Source organism: Peromyscus californicus, unplaced genomic scaffold (assembly GCF_007827085.1).
Source record: "Peromyscus californicus insignis strain IS unplaced genomic scaffold, ASM782708v3 Scaffold_7__1_contigs__length_154581171, whole genome shotgun sequence".
NCBI lineage: Eukaryota > Metazoa > Chordata > Mammalia > Rodentia > Cricetidae > Peromyscus > Peromyscus californicus.
Window position 1 is genome coordinate 103,357,860 of NW_026294595.1, and position 16,439 is coordinate 103,374,298.

The 16,439-nt window shown below is 44.6% G+C and overlaps 1 protein-coding gene and 1 non-coding gene across 3 annotated transcripts in view; one reads left to right on the top strand and one right to left on the bottom strand.

Moving 5' to 3' along the window:
• Tmem87b (transmembrane protein 87B) overlaps positions 1-4,176 on the top strand; it is a 41,942-nt gene extending 37,766 nt beyond the window's left edge. For both annotated transcript variants that reach the window (XM_052723389.1, XM_052723388.1), the window contains exon 19: positions 991-4,176. In XM_052723389.1, coding sequence (XP_052579349.1) covers positions 991-1,050 — 60 coding nt within the window. In that variant the 3' untranslated portion in view covers positions 1,051-4,176. The remainder of the gene's footprint in view (positions 1-990) is intronic.
• Positions 4,177-15,351: 11,175 nt separating this feature from the next.
• Positions 15,352-15,424, bottom strand: Trnak-cuu (transfer RNA lysine (anticodon CUU)). The gene has a single exon. It is a non-coding gene; the product is annotated as a tRNA-Lys (tRNA).
• Between the last annotated feature and the right edge of the window lie 1,015 nt (positions 15,425-16,439).

The following is a 16,439-nucleotide window of genomic DNA, read 5'->3' on the forward strand; positions in this document are numbered from 1 at the left end:
TGGGCTAAGTTTCACTGCAGGCGGAAGCAGGATGAAAGATGCTTGGTGTAAATGAAGGGAAGAGGCTTTTCGTGAGATTTTTGTTTGAAAATCTGTGATTTTTTTGTTTTTCGAGACAGGGTTTCTATGTGTAGCTTTGTGCCTTTCCTGGAACTCGCTCTGTAGCCCAGGCTGGCCTCGAACTCACAAAGATCCACCTGCCTCAGCCTCCCGAGTGCTGGGATTAAAGGCGTGCGCCACCACCGCCCAAGTCTGTGATTTTTAAGGCCTCGTGTATCCATTTGTTTAGCTTCTGACAGATGTAGATAATTTATTGGAATAGTTTCTTTCCAGCTTTATTTACTAAATAAGCGTGACATTTAAATAAAGGTTTTGTGGAGGAGTTAGTTTTTGGTCAACTAGACTTTGCAGGGTAGCCCAAGGCAGGGCACATCTTCAGTGTGTGGATTAAAGGGTAAGTGACGAGCCTTGGCTCGTACAGAGGCGGGTGGCAGTTAGCAGGTGGTGTGCACTGTGTTGGCGGGCGAGCATAAGAGCCGGAAGGAAGGTGGCTGTGACGCAGCGCTGTGCTCCTTGGTGGCTGTGGAGGAGGGCTTGCCCCGTGATAGACTGCGGGACCTACAGCCCCAGGGATGGCTGGGAGGCTATTCAGTGGTGCACTGTCATCATTTGACATGATAAATAACTTCTTGGGTCCAGTAACAAGAGACAAGTCTCTCGTGTAAGGTCCCTGTTAGCTCTGGTTCTGCCTCTCACAGAGAACCTAAACTCAGTTGTAGGTAGAAGGAAGCTGACCTTTTCCAACCTTGGCTAATAATTGACTTATTGTATTAGAGAGTGTGGGGGCCATGGTTTTTATCTTATTTGATACTTCCCCAGAGTTAGGTCTATTAAAAAGATTAAATATAGTGACTTGTAAGATTAGAACATTTTGGTAGTTCTGGATGTAGCCCCAACAATTGACACTTAACCTTTTTTTTTTTTTTCTAGGAAATTATGACCAGATCTGAAATAGCTGAAAAAATGTTCTCTTCAGAAAAGATAATGTGACTGGGACCTGCAGTCGAGTGATGGGAAAAGCCTGTCTCATCAAAACCGACGGCTTCGCTAGGATACATGTTTTACTGTATTGTCTTGGAGGGCTGTGTATGCAAATGAAGAATTCAGGTGTGGGAGGGTCTGCCACCCTCATAAAGCCATCTTTAAAACTGACTCAGTCAGTTTAATTGCCATTATGTTGCCTGAATTTGGAAATAATCTGATAAGTCTTAACGAGGTGTGCACAGATGCTTGTTAGGTGACAGCTACAGACATGCGCATTTGTGGTCTCTCAGTTTTCTCCAGAACAAAGAATCTGTAGCTGGGTGTGGTGGCACATGCCTGGCAGTCGAGTCTCTGTGAGTTCAAGGCCAGCCTGGTCTACGTAGTCCAGGACAACCAGAGAGAGCTACATAGTGAGACTCTGTCTCCAAAAACACACAAACAGCAAAAACAAAAAAAGACAAAAAGGAAAAGAATCTCTATGAATACTCCTCCCTCTCACCTTCGAGACTGAGTCTCCTGAGTGGTCCGCACAGTGTTCATCTTTTGTAGTGATAATTTCAGTCGATTTTTACACTGAAGTGACTTACTGTTGGAACATGAGCACGCTCATCCGTTTAATCTTGTCCCTTCTGTTGGTGTACACAAAGCTCTTATTTGTAAATACCACCATGCACTGCACGTCGTGGAGTCTGAGCTCGGGAACACAAGTGCACAGAGACGTCTGAGGGTATGTCCAAAGACTTGCAGGCCACGGGTACACATGCTGCTGCTAATTCCGCAGTGACCCCTGGCCATGTGGCTCCCCTAAAGCACTTTCTTCCCAGCCCCTCGGTGCGCTGTTCCTTGTGAGCCTCGTGGGGACTTGCACATTCTCGGTGTTTCTGTTCTGTGATAAAAACATCTAACTATACCATGCATCAACGTGTAATTAACCAGCCCTCAACCATATTTTACACCTTGTTTTGTTAAATTATGTTTATAATGTATGATTGAAAGTTTCTATTCTAATATTTTTTAAATATAGAATGTTCTAGACTTGAAAGGCACTTGAATGTAGTGTGATGAAAATGTGAATGAATGCTCCTTTCATGACCAAAGTTACCAGGCTAGTGGACTTTTAGTAATGAAAGGTGGAGTCTTGTGGCTTTTCTCTGGAAAACTTCTGGCTTTGTGAATTAGAACAACTTGGAATAATTGAGAAAACATGAAAATCTGATGAGGAGCACTTCACCATAACCTGCAGTGATTCTCACTGTGACACAACAACCAAACCTTTCTTTCAAAAGTCTACTGAGTTTATTTCCTGCGTACTCATTTCAGAGGGGTTGGTAGAGATATATTCTGAAGTTGTATCTCTTAAAAACGTGTTTTCCTAGTGAACACTGGGAAATTGTGCGGTGTTGGCTGACCTGGTGGAGAAAGGCCGGTTCACAGACTCACTGCTTCCTGGCACTTCCCAGGGGAGAGTGGCCAGTTCAGCCATGCTGGCTCCATTGCTCCTGCCACTTTCCACCATCGTGATGGGCTGCTGTCCACTCGGTTTCCCTGTGTGCTTGTCCGTTTGGGCTTTGGCATAGCCCACCTTCAAACCCAGTTGTTTGAGAACTGAAGATGCCCTTGGGGGGCAGGGTTTGCAGGTGTCGCTGTGGCCCAGGCTGATGTTAGATTTGTGAATCTCTTAAGATTGCAGGCATGCACCACTGAGGCCCACTTACATTTGTATTTAATGCCCTTCCCTCACGGGGTGAGGCAGTTGACCCACAACCCACGTGCCTGCAGGAGCTACACACTGAGTAGGGTGGGTGTGTGTGTGGGGGGGGTTGATGGCCAGAGAAATGCTTTTGACACCACCTCAGTAGTGTTTCTAAAAACAAAACAACAGAAAACCAGGAAGACAAATGATGCTGCCTGTGGCGTAGCTCCAGGCTGAAATGAACACTTTTCTTTCCATCTACGGAGAGTGGAGTTTCATCTTAACCTCTCTAGAAATATTTTGGAAGGGTGTATGTGGTGTCTGTTGCTTTTAGTGATAATTGAGCAGGTGCTGGTGTTCAGGGCCTGAGTTGAGTATTTCTTGGGGGGCCTTAGCCCAGCATGTGTCCCTGAACTGTCAGTGCAGTTCACAAGGACGGGGAGGTCCCCCAGGGCCGCCATGCAGCTCCTCAGCCTCCTTCCCCATCTGCCCCGAGTCTCCAGACTGTCCGTCTTGGGACTGTCCCAGTGCCCAGCTCAGTTTGTTCAGGATGCTGTTGGATGGGCCTCTCTTTTAATTGATCGTTGTGAGGATAAGGCTCCAGTTTTGTGCTCAAGATTTCGTGTTAGACGGTTCATGTTAGATTTTGATGATGTATGAAGTTTGCTTGAGACATTTTTCATGATTTGAATTAGGTTAATATTTAAACATGTGCCTTCTGGGGAAGTTATTAATATTTCAATAAGAAACAAGAGATGGACATTGTGAGCTTGGGAGATGGTAGGATGCCCCCATGCTTTTCCTGGGTTTTTTGTTTGTTTTTTTTGGATTTTGTTCGGGTTTTTTAACTTTTCCTATCCTGTGGAAAGTGCCACCTCTCCCTCTGGATTATGGCACATCATGTTCGGACTACTATAATGTCAAGATTAGGCTTGAAGTGTACAGACAAAGTTGATTTATATACCCTTTTTGAAGGAGATTTGAGGCTGTTGACCTGGCTGTCTATGACTGAAGCTGAGAGAGACTTGCTAGGTTTTGTCTCCTGTTCTGATACTCATGTCTGTGTGTGATTGACAGCATGCAGTTAGCAATACAAAACACCAAGCCTTACACCTATCAGAGGAAGTTTAATATATGAAATTCTGAGCATACAAATGTATGTAAGTGACAAACCTAGATTTTTAAGGAAGTGTATGTTATAGGACAGGAACTTGATACTGTATTAAGTACTTTAGAACTAGGAAAATATTCATTCTTTGGGGAGAAAAATTTAGAGGTTAAAAATATACTGTCTATTTAAAAAGGTTAAATTATTATTTGGGAGAAATTTCTTTGAATATAGAACACAATTTAAAGAACCTTTGTTTGAAAAAATTGTATTTTTGTGCCTTAATATTTGTTGTTGTTTTTTTTTAATAAATTGCTTTCTGACATTTGGAGATTGTTTTCTGAGATTATCTGTTAGTGCTGCCTCATGAAACTCTGTAGGAAATGCAGACTCCAGGAGATAGCAGGACAGAATTCTTTCAAAGAGCTAAAAGTCAGAAGAACGTTCAGCCTCAGGTGTGATAAAGCAGAACAGAATGGGGACTATTTAACTCAAGCTAATCTAAGTGTGTACACCTGTGTGTGCATTTGTACGTATTCATGCACGTGTGTGTGTGTGTGTGTGTGTGTATGCGCACAAGCGTGAGCGAGAGACCCGTCACCTCTCAGTCCTAATGAAATGAGAGTGCTCATTCATGATGGCATCATTGACTTGGTCTTTGTGAGAATGTTTAAGACCTTTGAATAATACCAATTCTCTTGATGTTTTCAAAGATGTCTGAAAATACAGAAGAAGGTTTCTGCATACACACACAAAGTAAAGACAAGCTAAATGTCAACACCAGACAAGAATAGTGAGTGAACTGTGGCCAGTTCATCTCTTACAGGGTGGGTTCAGCTTCTGAGTGAAAATGAAGAATGTGTGATAACAGAAAGTACATAGATGAAGCATGAACAAGGGCACATCTGCGGAGGGATGAGGAGCACGGTGTTAAACGGCCCCACAGCTTGCGCTGCCGTTGAGTTCTGGTCCCATGACCACAGCTGGATTCCAGCCCTTCAGAAAATTAAAGTCAAAGTTATCTGGGGCTGGAGATGGTGGCTCAGTGGTTAAGAGCACCTGTTCTTGCAGAGGACTTGGGTTTCCCCAGCACCCACATAGCAGCTCACAACTGTCCCTAACTCTGTTCCCAAAGGATCCGATGCCTTCTTCTGGCCTTAGAGCATTGCACACCATGTACATGCACAGATGTACATGCAAGCAAGAATTCAGACACAAAATATGTAAATCTTAAAAAAAAAAAAAAACAGATGGGGTTTTAAAAAGTTATCTGAACCAGGCATAGTGGCACACACTTTTAATCCCAGCACTTGGGAGACAGAGGCAGGCCAATCTCTGAGTTCAAGGCCAGCCTGATCTACAGAGTGAGTTCCAGGACAGCTAGAGCTGCACAGAGAGACCTTGTATTGACAAACAAACATAAATAAAGGTTACCTGGTCAAGTAACAGTTCTGGGTGGTGAAGAGGTGGGAGGAGCAGAGTATGGCCCTGGAGGACCCCATAGTTTATTTCCATCTGTGGAAGCAAGACTACTGCATCCAGCCAGTCAAAGGCAAGGACAGCCAGGAAACTTCAGAGGCTGGACCCTGAAGTGGTGGCCTTTGCTTCTGGGTATGTTGTCTTACAGTCATACAGCCACACCAGTCTGCCAGTTAGTGTAGAAAGTGACAGTCATATGCCTGTCACTGCTCTAGTTCTGCAGGAGACAGACTAATACTAGGTTGTTTGGGGGCAGTGGATTATGGGAGATATGAAGCCCTGCCCCCGTGCTCTTCTGTTCTCCTAATGTTTTTTTAAAGGAAAACACACTAAAAATAAATACATAAAGCACGGCAGTGCCTTAAGAAAAGGTATGTAAACTGGGTGTGGTGGCGCACGTCTTTAATCTCAGCACTCCAGAGGCAGAGGCAGGTGGATCTCAGTGAGTTCAAGGACAGCTTGTCCTACATAGAGAATTCTACATAGAGAATGCCAGCCAGAGTGATATAGTGAGATCCTGTCTCAAAAAACAAACAGAAGAAAACACATGATACCAGAAAAAAAGGAGAAGCCAGTGTGGCCTTAGGGCACAGGAATGAAGCACACCGTGCTGTAAGCAGGAAGGGGACACTTCACAGACATGCTTCCAGGTTTGAGCTGTGGTGCGGAAACAACACAGACATTCTCAGAGGAAAGCCTGAGCTGTTTTGATAACAGCAATAATCTTGGAGGGCCAGGAGTGTTTGCAGGGCTCCAGGCTTTGTTCACTGCTGTACCACCCGAGTTTCAAGGAGGTATATTTCTATAACTCACCCCTTGGTGTAAAGGTGAGCGTCACCCTCCTGGCAGAGCGAAGAGGCAAGCATCATCTAGCAGGAATTGTCTGTGAGAGACTGTCCTCACGGTTCTGGGAGAGGGGGAGTTTTGTTTACTGGCTAGTCAGATGTGAAGGCAATACAAAAGGGCCTGCCTGGTGTGCAGCCTTCCTAAGGCCCCTGAGGTAGATGTGGAAGCTCCAGCTGAGATTGGGCGGTGGGGAGGCCGTTGCTAAGAAACTCCACCTGAAACATTCGAAGGTTGACCGACTCAATTGAAGGGAAGTTGCCCAGGACAAACCCCCCTGAAGTGATCATGGATTCACAGTCAAATCCCTTCTATCATAGGCAGTCCTGAAGCTGAACTCAAAGGAAATAACCTTGACAGTAGTTGCTCAAAATCAGTTTATACACAGGCAGACATACCCAAACTATTCAGCAGGTGGTGCCACACACCATCCCTGAAGAATTTGGTTTTCCTTTCCTTTAACCGTCTCATAAATGCATTTTTCCTTACTAAATGTCAGTCTGCGAATTTGAAGATGAAAGAAAAGACCTTAAATATACTAAGCATACTACATTTTAAAAAGTTTATTTATTTACCTTTATAGACGGGTTCTGTCTACAGAGCCCTGACTGCAAGGGAACTCACTCTATAGACCAGGCTGGCCTCAAACTCAGAGATCCGGCTGCCTCTGCCTCCTGAGTGCTGAGTTAAAGGTGTGTGCCATCATGCCCAGCGCTTGCTACGTATTTAAATGTCAGACTTTTAAAATCTGTTGATTGGCATGAGTCCCTAGGTTCAATTCCTAGTCCCACACACAAAATAATGGAGGAAAGAGCTCTAAAGAGCAGGGTAGCCGGACACAGGTGCTGGAGGGGAGAAATGGGAAAAGGGGGGGGGGGTGGTAGTTTGAATGTAATTGGTCCCCATAAGCTCATAGGAAGTGGCATTATTAAGAGGTGTGGCTTTGTTGGAGTAGGTGTGGTCTTGTTGGAGGAAGTGTGTCATTGTGGAGGTGGGCTTTGAGGTCTCATATGCTCAAAATACCGCCCAATGTCTCAGTCCACTTCCTGTTGCCTGCACGATGTAGAACTCTTGGCTACCTCTCCAGCACCATGTCTGCCTGCATGCCACATGTTCCACCATTATGATGATAATGAACTGAAACTCTGAAACTGTAAACCACCACCTCAATTAAACGTTTTCCTTTATAAGAGTTGCCGTGGTCAGAGTGTCTCTTCACAACAATAGAAACCCCAACCAAGACAAGGGGGCAGAAAGAATTTAGCTGGAAACTGGTGAGGGAGGCCAGTACAAAGGGAGAGAGGGATGAGGGATAAATAACATTAAGGTATTTGAAAAACCCTTAGAGAAGCATAGTTTTATGTTAATTTAAAAATACACATGTGTGTACACATATTAGATGATAGATTAGGTAGATGGATAGAAAGATTGACAGATTTTGAATGGAATTATGCCATTTAGGGTAACAATTCTTTCCTCAAGAACCATAGACCATCTAACATAAACCTGAGTGCCAAGCATAGGAATTCTCCATTCAAACTGTCGGTTGGGGAAATCGAGAAGACTCCCAAAACAATATATGCTATTGCCATTACCCTTTGTTACCTTCCAGAACTTGGGGGTGAGACCTTATTGCCAAAGACACCACACACTTTGGAAACAGTACTTGGATGAATCCCCAGCTGGAACTGACCCAGAAGCCCCTTCCTTGGGGACTAGCTCTCAGAGTATGCAAAGTTGCTGTGCAAACTGCCGAGGGAGAAAAGCAATCAATAGTCCTACCCAGCTGTGACAATGACAGAACACAATGACCTGCATGACAAGATATCCCCAAGGTACAACAGTGGCACTTGTGTCCTGGGGCTAACCAAGAGAGAAGCCACATACTTGGACATAAGGGCCACTCAATAGAGGGGACTTCGTACCTGATACTGTAAACCCAGCCAACTTCATTATGAGGTCATGGACCCTAGAGGAGAACATACTATTACCACTTTCCTAAACAAGTACAATTTCTTTTATAAAAAAATTTTTATTATTTTATGTGAATGGGTGTTTTTGCTTGCATGTATGTCTATGTACACATGCATGCCTGGTGCCCACAGAGGCATAAGAGGGCATCAGATCCCCTGGGACTAGAGTTACAGATGGTTGTTAGCTGACATGTGGGTGCTGGGAACTCAACCAGTGTCCTTTGGGAGAATTATCAGTATTTCTAGCCACTGAGACGTTTCTCTAGCCCCTGATATAATTTCTAGCTGCATTCTAAGTACTTATCCTTGTACCAATAGGTAAGTTAGTTTTTACTCCTCATCAGAGAAGCTTCTTTTTGCAGTAGATAGAGACTATTACAGACATCCACAGCTGGTCAGAGTTCAGAGAACCACTGACCACAAGGTACCCAGCCCTAACTGTTACAGCTACAACAGAACCCATACAATCTAAAACTCAGGAAATATTGTCAAAGAGAGTGCAAAAAGATTGTAAGAGCCAGAGGACCAGGGCACTTGCTATAATATCTCATATATATGGCAAGAACACTGTAAATCTCAACAATATGATTGTCTAAACAAGATTTACACAATAACATGTCAACATCAGGTGACATGCTGTTGGATAGGTGAAATGTCACAAGACTCCACTGTTAGGTAAAGAACTACAAGCAATTAATGGCTCTTGAGAGAAGGATAATCAGTCTTCTCCAAGGATGAACCTCCTGATAGGTCCCAGGTGGTAAGCCTTAAAGACATGTACATACAAGCAACACTAAATGGACCCCACATGTGTATTCATGTGTGTGTATGTAAATATAGATAACAGTAATAATTAAAGAAGAGGTTATGAGGGGCTGGGGATTTAGCTCAGTGGTAGAGCGCTTGCTCAAGGCCCTGGGTTCGATCCTCAGCTCGGAAAAAAAAAAAAAAGAGGTTATGATTTGAAAAGGAGTTGGGGGCACAGGAGGGGTTTGGGGGGAGATAGAAATGTGAAAAACAGTATCATATATGCAATTCTCAAAAAAGAAAGCTAATGTTAAATGGTCTGCTCAACAAAATAAAGAATAATGGTGACATCAGGCAAAAAAGAAAAGATAAAAATGTCTGAAGGTTTGCAGTGGTTTTGAATAGGAATGGCCCCCATTGGCTCGTACATTTGAACAGTTGGTGACACTGTTTGGAAAGACTTAGATGTGCCCTTGTTGGAGGAAGTGTCACTGAGGGTGGCCTTTGAGGTTTCAAAAGACTCAGACCATTCCCAGTGTCCTCTCTGCTCTGTGGTGGATAAGTTGCCTTGACCATGGTGTTTTATCACAGCAATAGAAAAGTAACTAAGACCTCAAAAAAGGTTAAAAAAAAATGGAACCTCAACTTAAAAAAAAACACACAAAACTTGGGAAATTAGCCAGTGTTATAACAACCCAAAGAGTATTTACTCAAGAAAAATGGCTGCTTCAGTAAGAAGAGAAAGCAGGTGATGTTTGGGCTTGCCCAGGTCCCTGACTCTGCCCCAGCTCAGCAGAAGCATCAAAAATACCAGATATCGTTCCCTATACTCCTGAGTAGAATGGGGTTGGAGGTCTGTTGAAGCTCCATTCCGAAAGATTGTCATTACATGTGGAATATCTCTTGTCCGAGTTGTGTAGAACCAACAGTATTCCAAATTTGGGGGGACAGGTTGTTTTGTTTTTGGGTATTAGAATATTTTTACATATCCAGAATGAAGGATCTTGGTAATAAAGCTCAAATCCCAACACAGAGTTCATTCATATTTCATATTCACTTTACACCCATGTACTGATGACGGCAATAGTTATAGTGCACCTTCATTTTGACTGTAACCTATCACAGAGGTCACGCGCGGAAAACCCTGCTTGTGGGGTCATCTTGGCACTCAAAAAGTTTTGGGTTTGGGAACGTTTGGGGGGCCCAAATTCTCAATCTGTATTAGACATATCTGGCAATGCCCTAGATGACTAGAAAGACTTGTCTCATCCCACCAATCGGGGTCTTCCCCCTGCTAAACCTCTTCCCAGCTGATGCTTGTTTCAAAGGCTCATGGGTGCATGCTTTGAGGGCCTTGGTTTTGGGATGGCAACTGTAAATATGAAGACTGTTGGGCTGTAAGTTTACTTCTAAAATAAAAATGTCCCATTAATTACCTCAGGCACCCTCCAACACAGGTTGGAGAGCACCCCTCACCCCACTTTTCATCTGGACAGCACTGTCGTTATGAGAAGAGTGAGGATTTGCTTGTTTTGTTTTGTTTGTTTGTTTAGGCCTATGGTAACCAGGTTTCTCGTGACTGTGATGAATGCCTGTCAGAAACAGTTATAGAGGAGAGCTTATGGTTCATGGTTCCAGAGTTTTTAGCACAATGTCAGGTGGATCCAATGCTTTTGGTCCGAGGTCAGACACAGTGGGAGTGTGTGCAGACTCATCTCGTGGTGGCCAGGAAGCAGGAAGAGATGGCTGAAAGAGGCTGAGAGAAGATGCGTCTTCGCCAGGACATTTCCCCAAAGGCCTACACACATCAACCACTTTCCTTAGCTCCACCCCTTCCTGATAGTCCCTTCATGGATTGAATCCATCTGTGAATTAAACCTTGATTTGGTTTTCTAATGGCCTCTGAATACGCCCTCAAAGGCACACTCAGAAGTTTTACTTATCACCTCGGTGTCTCTCAATCCAATCGAATTGACCGTTAAGACTCAACATCTCAAGATGTGACCATCAGAGGGACATCCCTGATAGTCCTGTCTGAATTCATGGTTCTGCTCCAGTCAGTACCGAAGTCTGGTTCCTCCTGGCCTACACTTCTGCCATTTTGGATTTCTCCTTCCCATGGTCTTTCCAGATGCTGGTTTCATCAGGGACAGGTGGATGAAGGTCTCAGAGGTCAGTACTGGAGGTTAGTACTGGCTTGTTCCTGCTGATCGTTTGCCCGCTGTCCACTCCATGGCTCACACCGTGGCAGTCCTGGTGTCAGCCCATGCCTGCCCGCCCTGCACAGTGGGAGGCTGCACGTCCAGAAGAGGGTGTCGCCTGGTCTGGAAGGGCTTCCTCCACATCTTCCTCCTTCACCTAGCAGGCTCAAGTATGGCATTGGGGGGGCTGAGTTTGACATCTTGGGGAATCAGAGAGGCAGAAGCAGACCCAAACATATGAGGCATGTGTAGTCAGTCTGTCTCTGTACCACCAGGCCCCCCAAATCATGATACAGAGGCTTATTATTAATTATGAAAGCTCAGCCTTAGCTTAGGCTTGTTTCTAACTAGCTCTTATAAAATTAACCCATTTCTATTCATCTACATGGCTCGTGGATTTTACCTCTCCTCCTGCATGTCCTGCTTCCTCACCATCTCCTCTGCTGTCTCCTCCACGCCTAGATTCATCTCCTCTTCTTTTCTCTCTGCCCAGAAGTCCCACCTAACCTCTTCCTTTCTAGCTATTGACCATTCAGCTCTTTATTAAGCCAATCAGAAAGCACCTTGGCAGAGACACATCTTCACAGTGCATAAAAAGATTACTCCACAGCATGGTATTTGCAGGTAGGTAGGGCACTTCCACCTCTCTCATCCCCACCCAGCCTGAAATCCAGCCCCCCTGAGACAAATACTTGAAGTAATTTGAAATATAGTCAACGAGCTGGAAGAAACGGTGTCCTAAAACCAAAGCGCGAGGCTGATGTCTGGAGCCGGAAGTTTCTCCAGTCCTGCCCGGCCCTGCAGCCAGGACGAATCTCTCCCACCTGAGTCCCACAGCCACTTGGTCCCAAGTAAACACACAGAGGCTTACATTATTTATAAACTGTATGGCCTATGGGTCAGGCTTCTTGTTAGCTAGCTCTTATAACTTAACACACTTCCATGGCATTACCAGTCTGTTGGCATCTTGTTGCTCCTTGGGTGGCGGGCTGGCATCTCCCCTGACTCCACCTTTCTTCATCTCATCTTCAGTCTGAATGTACCGCCTAACCTTATCCTGCTCTGCCATAGGCCGATGCAGCTTTCTTTATCAACCAATCAGAGCAATACATATTCACAGTATACAGAAAGACATCCCACAGCAGATGTCTAAACAGGAAGTATTAATAAAAAAAAAATGGCAATTATAGCTGGGCGGTGGTGGCACACGCCTTCAATCCCAGCACTCGCGAGGCAGAGCCAGGTGCATTTCTGTGGGTTCGAGGCCAACCTGTTCTACAGACTAAGATCCAGGACAGGCACCAAACTACACAGAAAAACCCTGTCTGGGAAAATCAAAACCAAAAAAAAAAAAAAAAAAAAAAATGACAATTATAAAAACAAGCCAAGTGGAAATTGTAGCGCTGGAGAGTAACTGATTAATTAACACCCAAGCAGATTTGTTGGACAGAGGAAATAATCAGTGGCTTGAATATTGGCCAGTTTCTGTTACTCTGTCTGAGAAACAAAGAGAATATAATAGAATGAAGAAAACCCACAGGATCTTGGAGACCTGTGTGGCAACAGCACATTTACAAACACACACACATGAACACACCAGGAGACAGAGCACTTACAAACACACACACACATGAACACACCAGAAGACAGAGCACTTACAAACACACACACATGAACACACCAGAAGACAGAGCACTTACAAACACACACACATGAACACACCAGAAGACAGAGCACTTACAAACACACACACATGAACACACCAGAAGACAGAGCACTTACAAACACACACACATGAACACACCAGAAGACAGAGCAGGAAGGAGGCAGAAAAATATTTAGAGAAACAATGGCTTAAAAAATAACAATCTGGCCGGGCGGTGGTGGCGCACGCCTTTAATCCCAGCACTCGGGAGGCAGAGCCAGGCGGATCTCTGTGAGTTGGAGGCCAGCCTGGACTACCAAGTGAGTTCCAGGAGAGGCGCAAAGCTACACAGAGAAACCCTGTCTTGAAAAACCAAAAAAAAAAAAAAAAATAATAACAATCTGCCCAGCTCAGATGATTAATAAATTTCTGTAAAATAAACTCAGTGATTCATACGAAATACAGCATCATCAAATGGCAAAGATAGAGGTAAGATTTTTTTAAATTGTTTTACATTTTGTTCACTTTTTGTTTGTTGTGGGTTGAGGGTTTGTGTGTAAGTGTGTGTGTGTGTGTGTGTGTGTGTGTGTGTGTGTGTGTGTGTGTGTAGGTCAGAGGACAGCTTACAGGAGTCAGTTCTCTCTTTCTACCATGTAATTCCCAGAGATCATGTTGTCAGACCTGGCAGCCAGCAAACACCTTTACCCTCTGACCCATCTCTCCAACTCCAAAGATAGAATTCGGGCTTTAAAATATATCTTTATCTACATATTATTGTTTTAAATATATAATATTTGTATTAATTCATTGAGAATTTTGTACAATGTATCTTGATCGCATTCATCCCCCACTGCTCCCCAACTCCTCCCATACACATGATAGATGATAGATAGATAGATAGATAGATAGATAGATAGATAGATAGGATAGAGAGATTAGAGAGAGACTGATATGTGTGTGTCACATAACTTTAAGTAAACATAAAATAATTTCCTGTGACTTCTTCAACCATCCATAGTGTTATTTATCCTAACACCTTTATCATGTCTGACTCTTTATTATTTAGGATGCCTTATTAACTCTGATAAATGTTTTATTCTCATATGAATGAGGAAAGAGATTTCTGCAAAGAATTGGAGAGTTGCAAGTCCCCCTTAGTACCTGCAGGTGATGAGGTTTAGCTCAGGCCTTTGTGACTCCAAGAACTACATTATCCACAACTGAGCCCACTACTCTGCCCCTTCCACAGACATTTGGACTTCATTGTGGAATGGCATTTGTGGATTTTCAAAGCCTCTCTTCCCTTGGCAGATACTGAATGATGCTTGGTCTATAATTATGACACAATGAAGTCTGGCTTTTTTTTTTTTTAAACAGGCATTCATCTTGTAAGATTGGAAATCGTCTTCAGGGCATGGCCAGCAGCTTCTACTGTCTGTCCTGATGTACACAGGCAGACAATGTCTTCAATGTTCTACATGGGACTGCATGGTTGCTGGCCGAATCTCTGGATATAATGTGTAAGCATAATGTAGTGCCTGGCTCAGGGCCAGGCCTGGAGTTGGCACTTGATAAATATTTGTATAATGAAGGAATTGGATGAAGTCATGGCTCTCCTGCTGAGTGATCCCTCCCTCCTCTTGCCCTGGTATCCCTGGTCAGACTAACATACCAGCTTTGTTCCTGCGACTGTTTGGACTAGCTTCTGAAAGGCTTGATGACACCGAGAGCCACAGACAGATGCGGAGCTGTGACTGTCAGCAGTAAGACTGGGTCACGGATGGATCAGGAGGAAAGCATCACAATGTGGGCACTCTACGAGACCATGAGGGCCTCACAGGACAGCCCTGGAATCACTGTTTTCCACTGTATGCTGCCAATGGCCAGGCATACATACATCAACATAGATTTGTACAACAAATCTTTCTCTTTTAGCCAGGGCTGATGTGGCTTCTGTAACCATAGCCTGGATTACCTAGTAAGAGCCTATCAGCTATAAATAAATGAAGTTTAAATGCTGAGGGGATGGTTTGTGCAGTAAAATGCTTTACCTTGTAAGCATGAGGGCCTGAGTTCGAGCCCCAGAACCCATATATATAAGCCAGGGCGTGGCGGGGCACACTTCTAATCCCAGTGTTTCGGAGGCAAAGACAGGGGGATCCTGGGGCCAGCCAGCCTAGCTTATTTGGCAAATTCCAGGCCAGTGAGAGATCCTGTCTCCAAAGAAAAAGGTGTACAGTGCCTGAAGAATGACACAGGAGGTTGTCTTTGAGAGAGAGAGACAGAGACAGAGAGACAGAGACAGTGTAGTGGGTAGCCATTCCAGCTTTGATCTGGAAGTTCCAACCCCCATTGAGACTTCGGCAATGTCACGCCTACAAGGCGGGGCCAAGGGAGGCGCCTGGGGACCTGAGATCTGGATCGGCAGGCTCTCTCTCTGTTGCGGGACCCCTGGACTGGAGAGGTGGACTGAGCAGAGCTCCAGAGAACACCGCTGGACTGTGATACACCTTCCCCAGACTCCGCGACCTACCTATTCCTTAATTTGTAAGTTACGCCATTAAATAAATCTCCTTTTAACTACGTGGAGTGGCCTTAATAATTTCACCAATATCTGGCGCCCAACGTGGGGCTCGAACCCACGACCCTGAGATTAAGAGTCTCATGCTCTACCGACTGAGCTAGCCGGGCTGGCGTCCTTTTAACTACGTGGAGTGGCCTTAATAATTTCACCAATAAGACAGAGAGAGAGAATATTAATAAAAATTAAAATCCAACCTCCTTCTTCTTTCTTTGCCTTCCCATATCACACAGGAAACCAAGGACATTCCAGCATAGCCTATGTAGCCCAGGCTGGCCTCAAACTCACTATGTAGCTGAGGATGTCCTTGAACTTTAGATCTTCTTACTTTCACCTCCAAGTGCTGGTTTTATAGGTGTGCACTCCACACCTGGCTTGTGCGGTGCTGGGGAGCTAACCCGGGTCCTCAGTGTTAGTCAAGTACCCTACCGACTGCGCTGTACCCTTAGCCCCTCGAGCCCTTTCTCTCATTAAAAAAATCATATTCGCCGGGCGGTGGTGGCGCACACCTGTAATTCCAGCACTCAGGAGGCAGAGGTAGGTGGATCTCTGTGAGTTCGAGGCCAGCCTGGTCTACAGAGCAAGTCCAGGACAGGCTCCAAAGCTACAGAGAGAAACCCTGTCTCGAAAAACCAAAAAAAAAAAAAAATCATATTCATTTTATTTATTTATTATGCACTCTCTCAAACATGATGGCATTCATGGGTAGGGCGGGGAATAACCTGTGGAATTTGGTTCTGTCCTGTGTAGATTCAAAGGATCAAACTCAGGTCATCAGCCTCAGTGACAAGAACCTTTGTCTGCCAAGCCATCTCACTGGTTCCAAAACAGCCCACCAGTTTCCTCAATAGAGAGGAAACAGAGAGAGCAAACCAGCTGGTAGGACCATTTATCAGGCCAGAGGGAAGCCCTAACTGAAGAGCTTATTTTCAGAGCCATCGCCTTTTTAGATTTTTTTTTCTGTATATGAGTGTTTCACCTGAATGTATATATGTGTACCACATGCATGCCAGGTGCTGCAAAGACCAAAAAAGGATGTTGAATCCCCTGGAACTGGAAGGAGGGATGGTTGTGAGCTATCACGTGGGCAGTGGGAACTGAACCCAGGTCCTCTGCAAGAGCAGC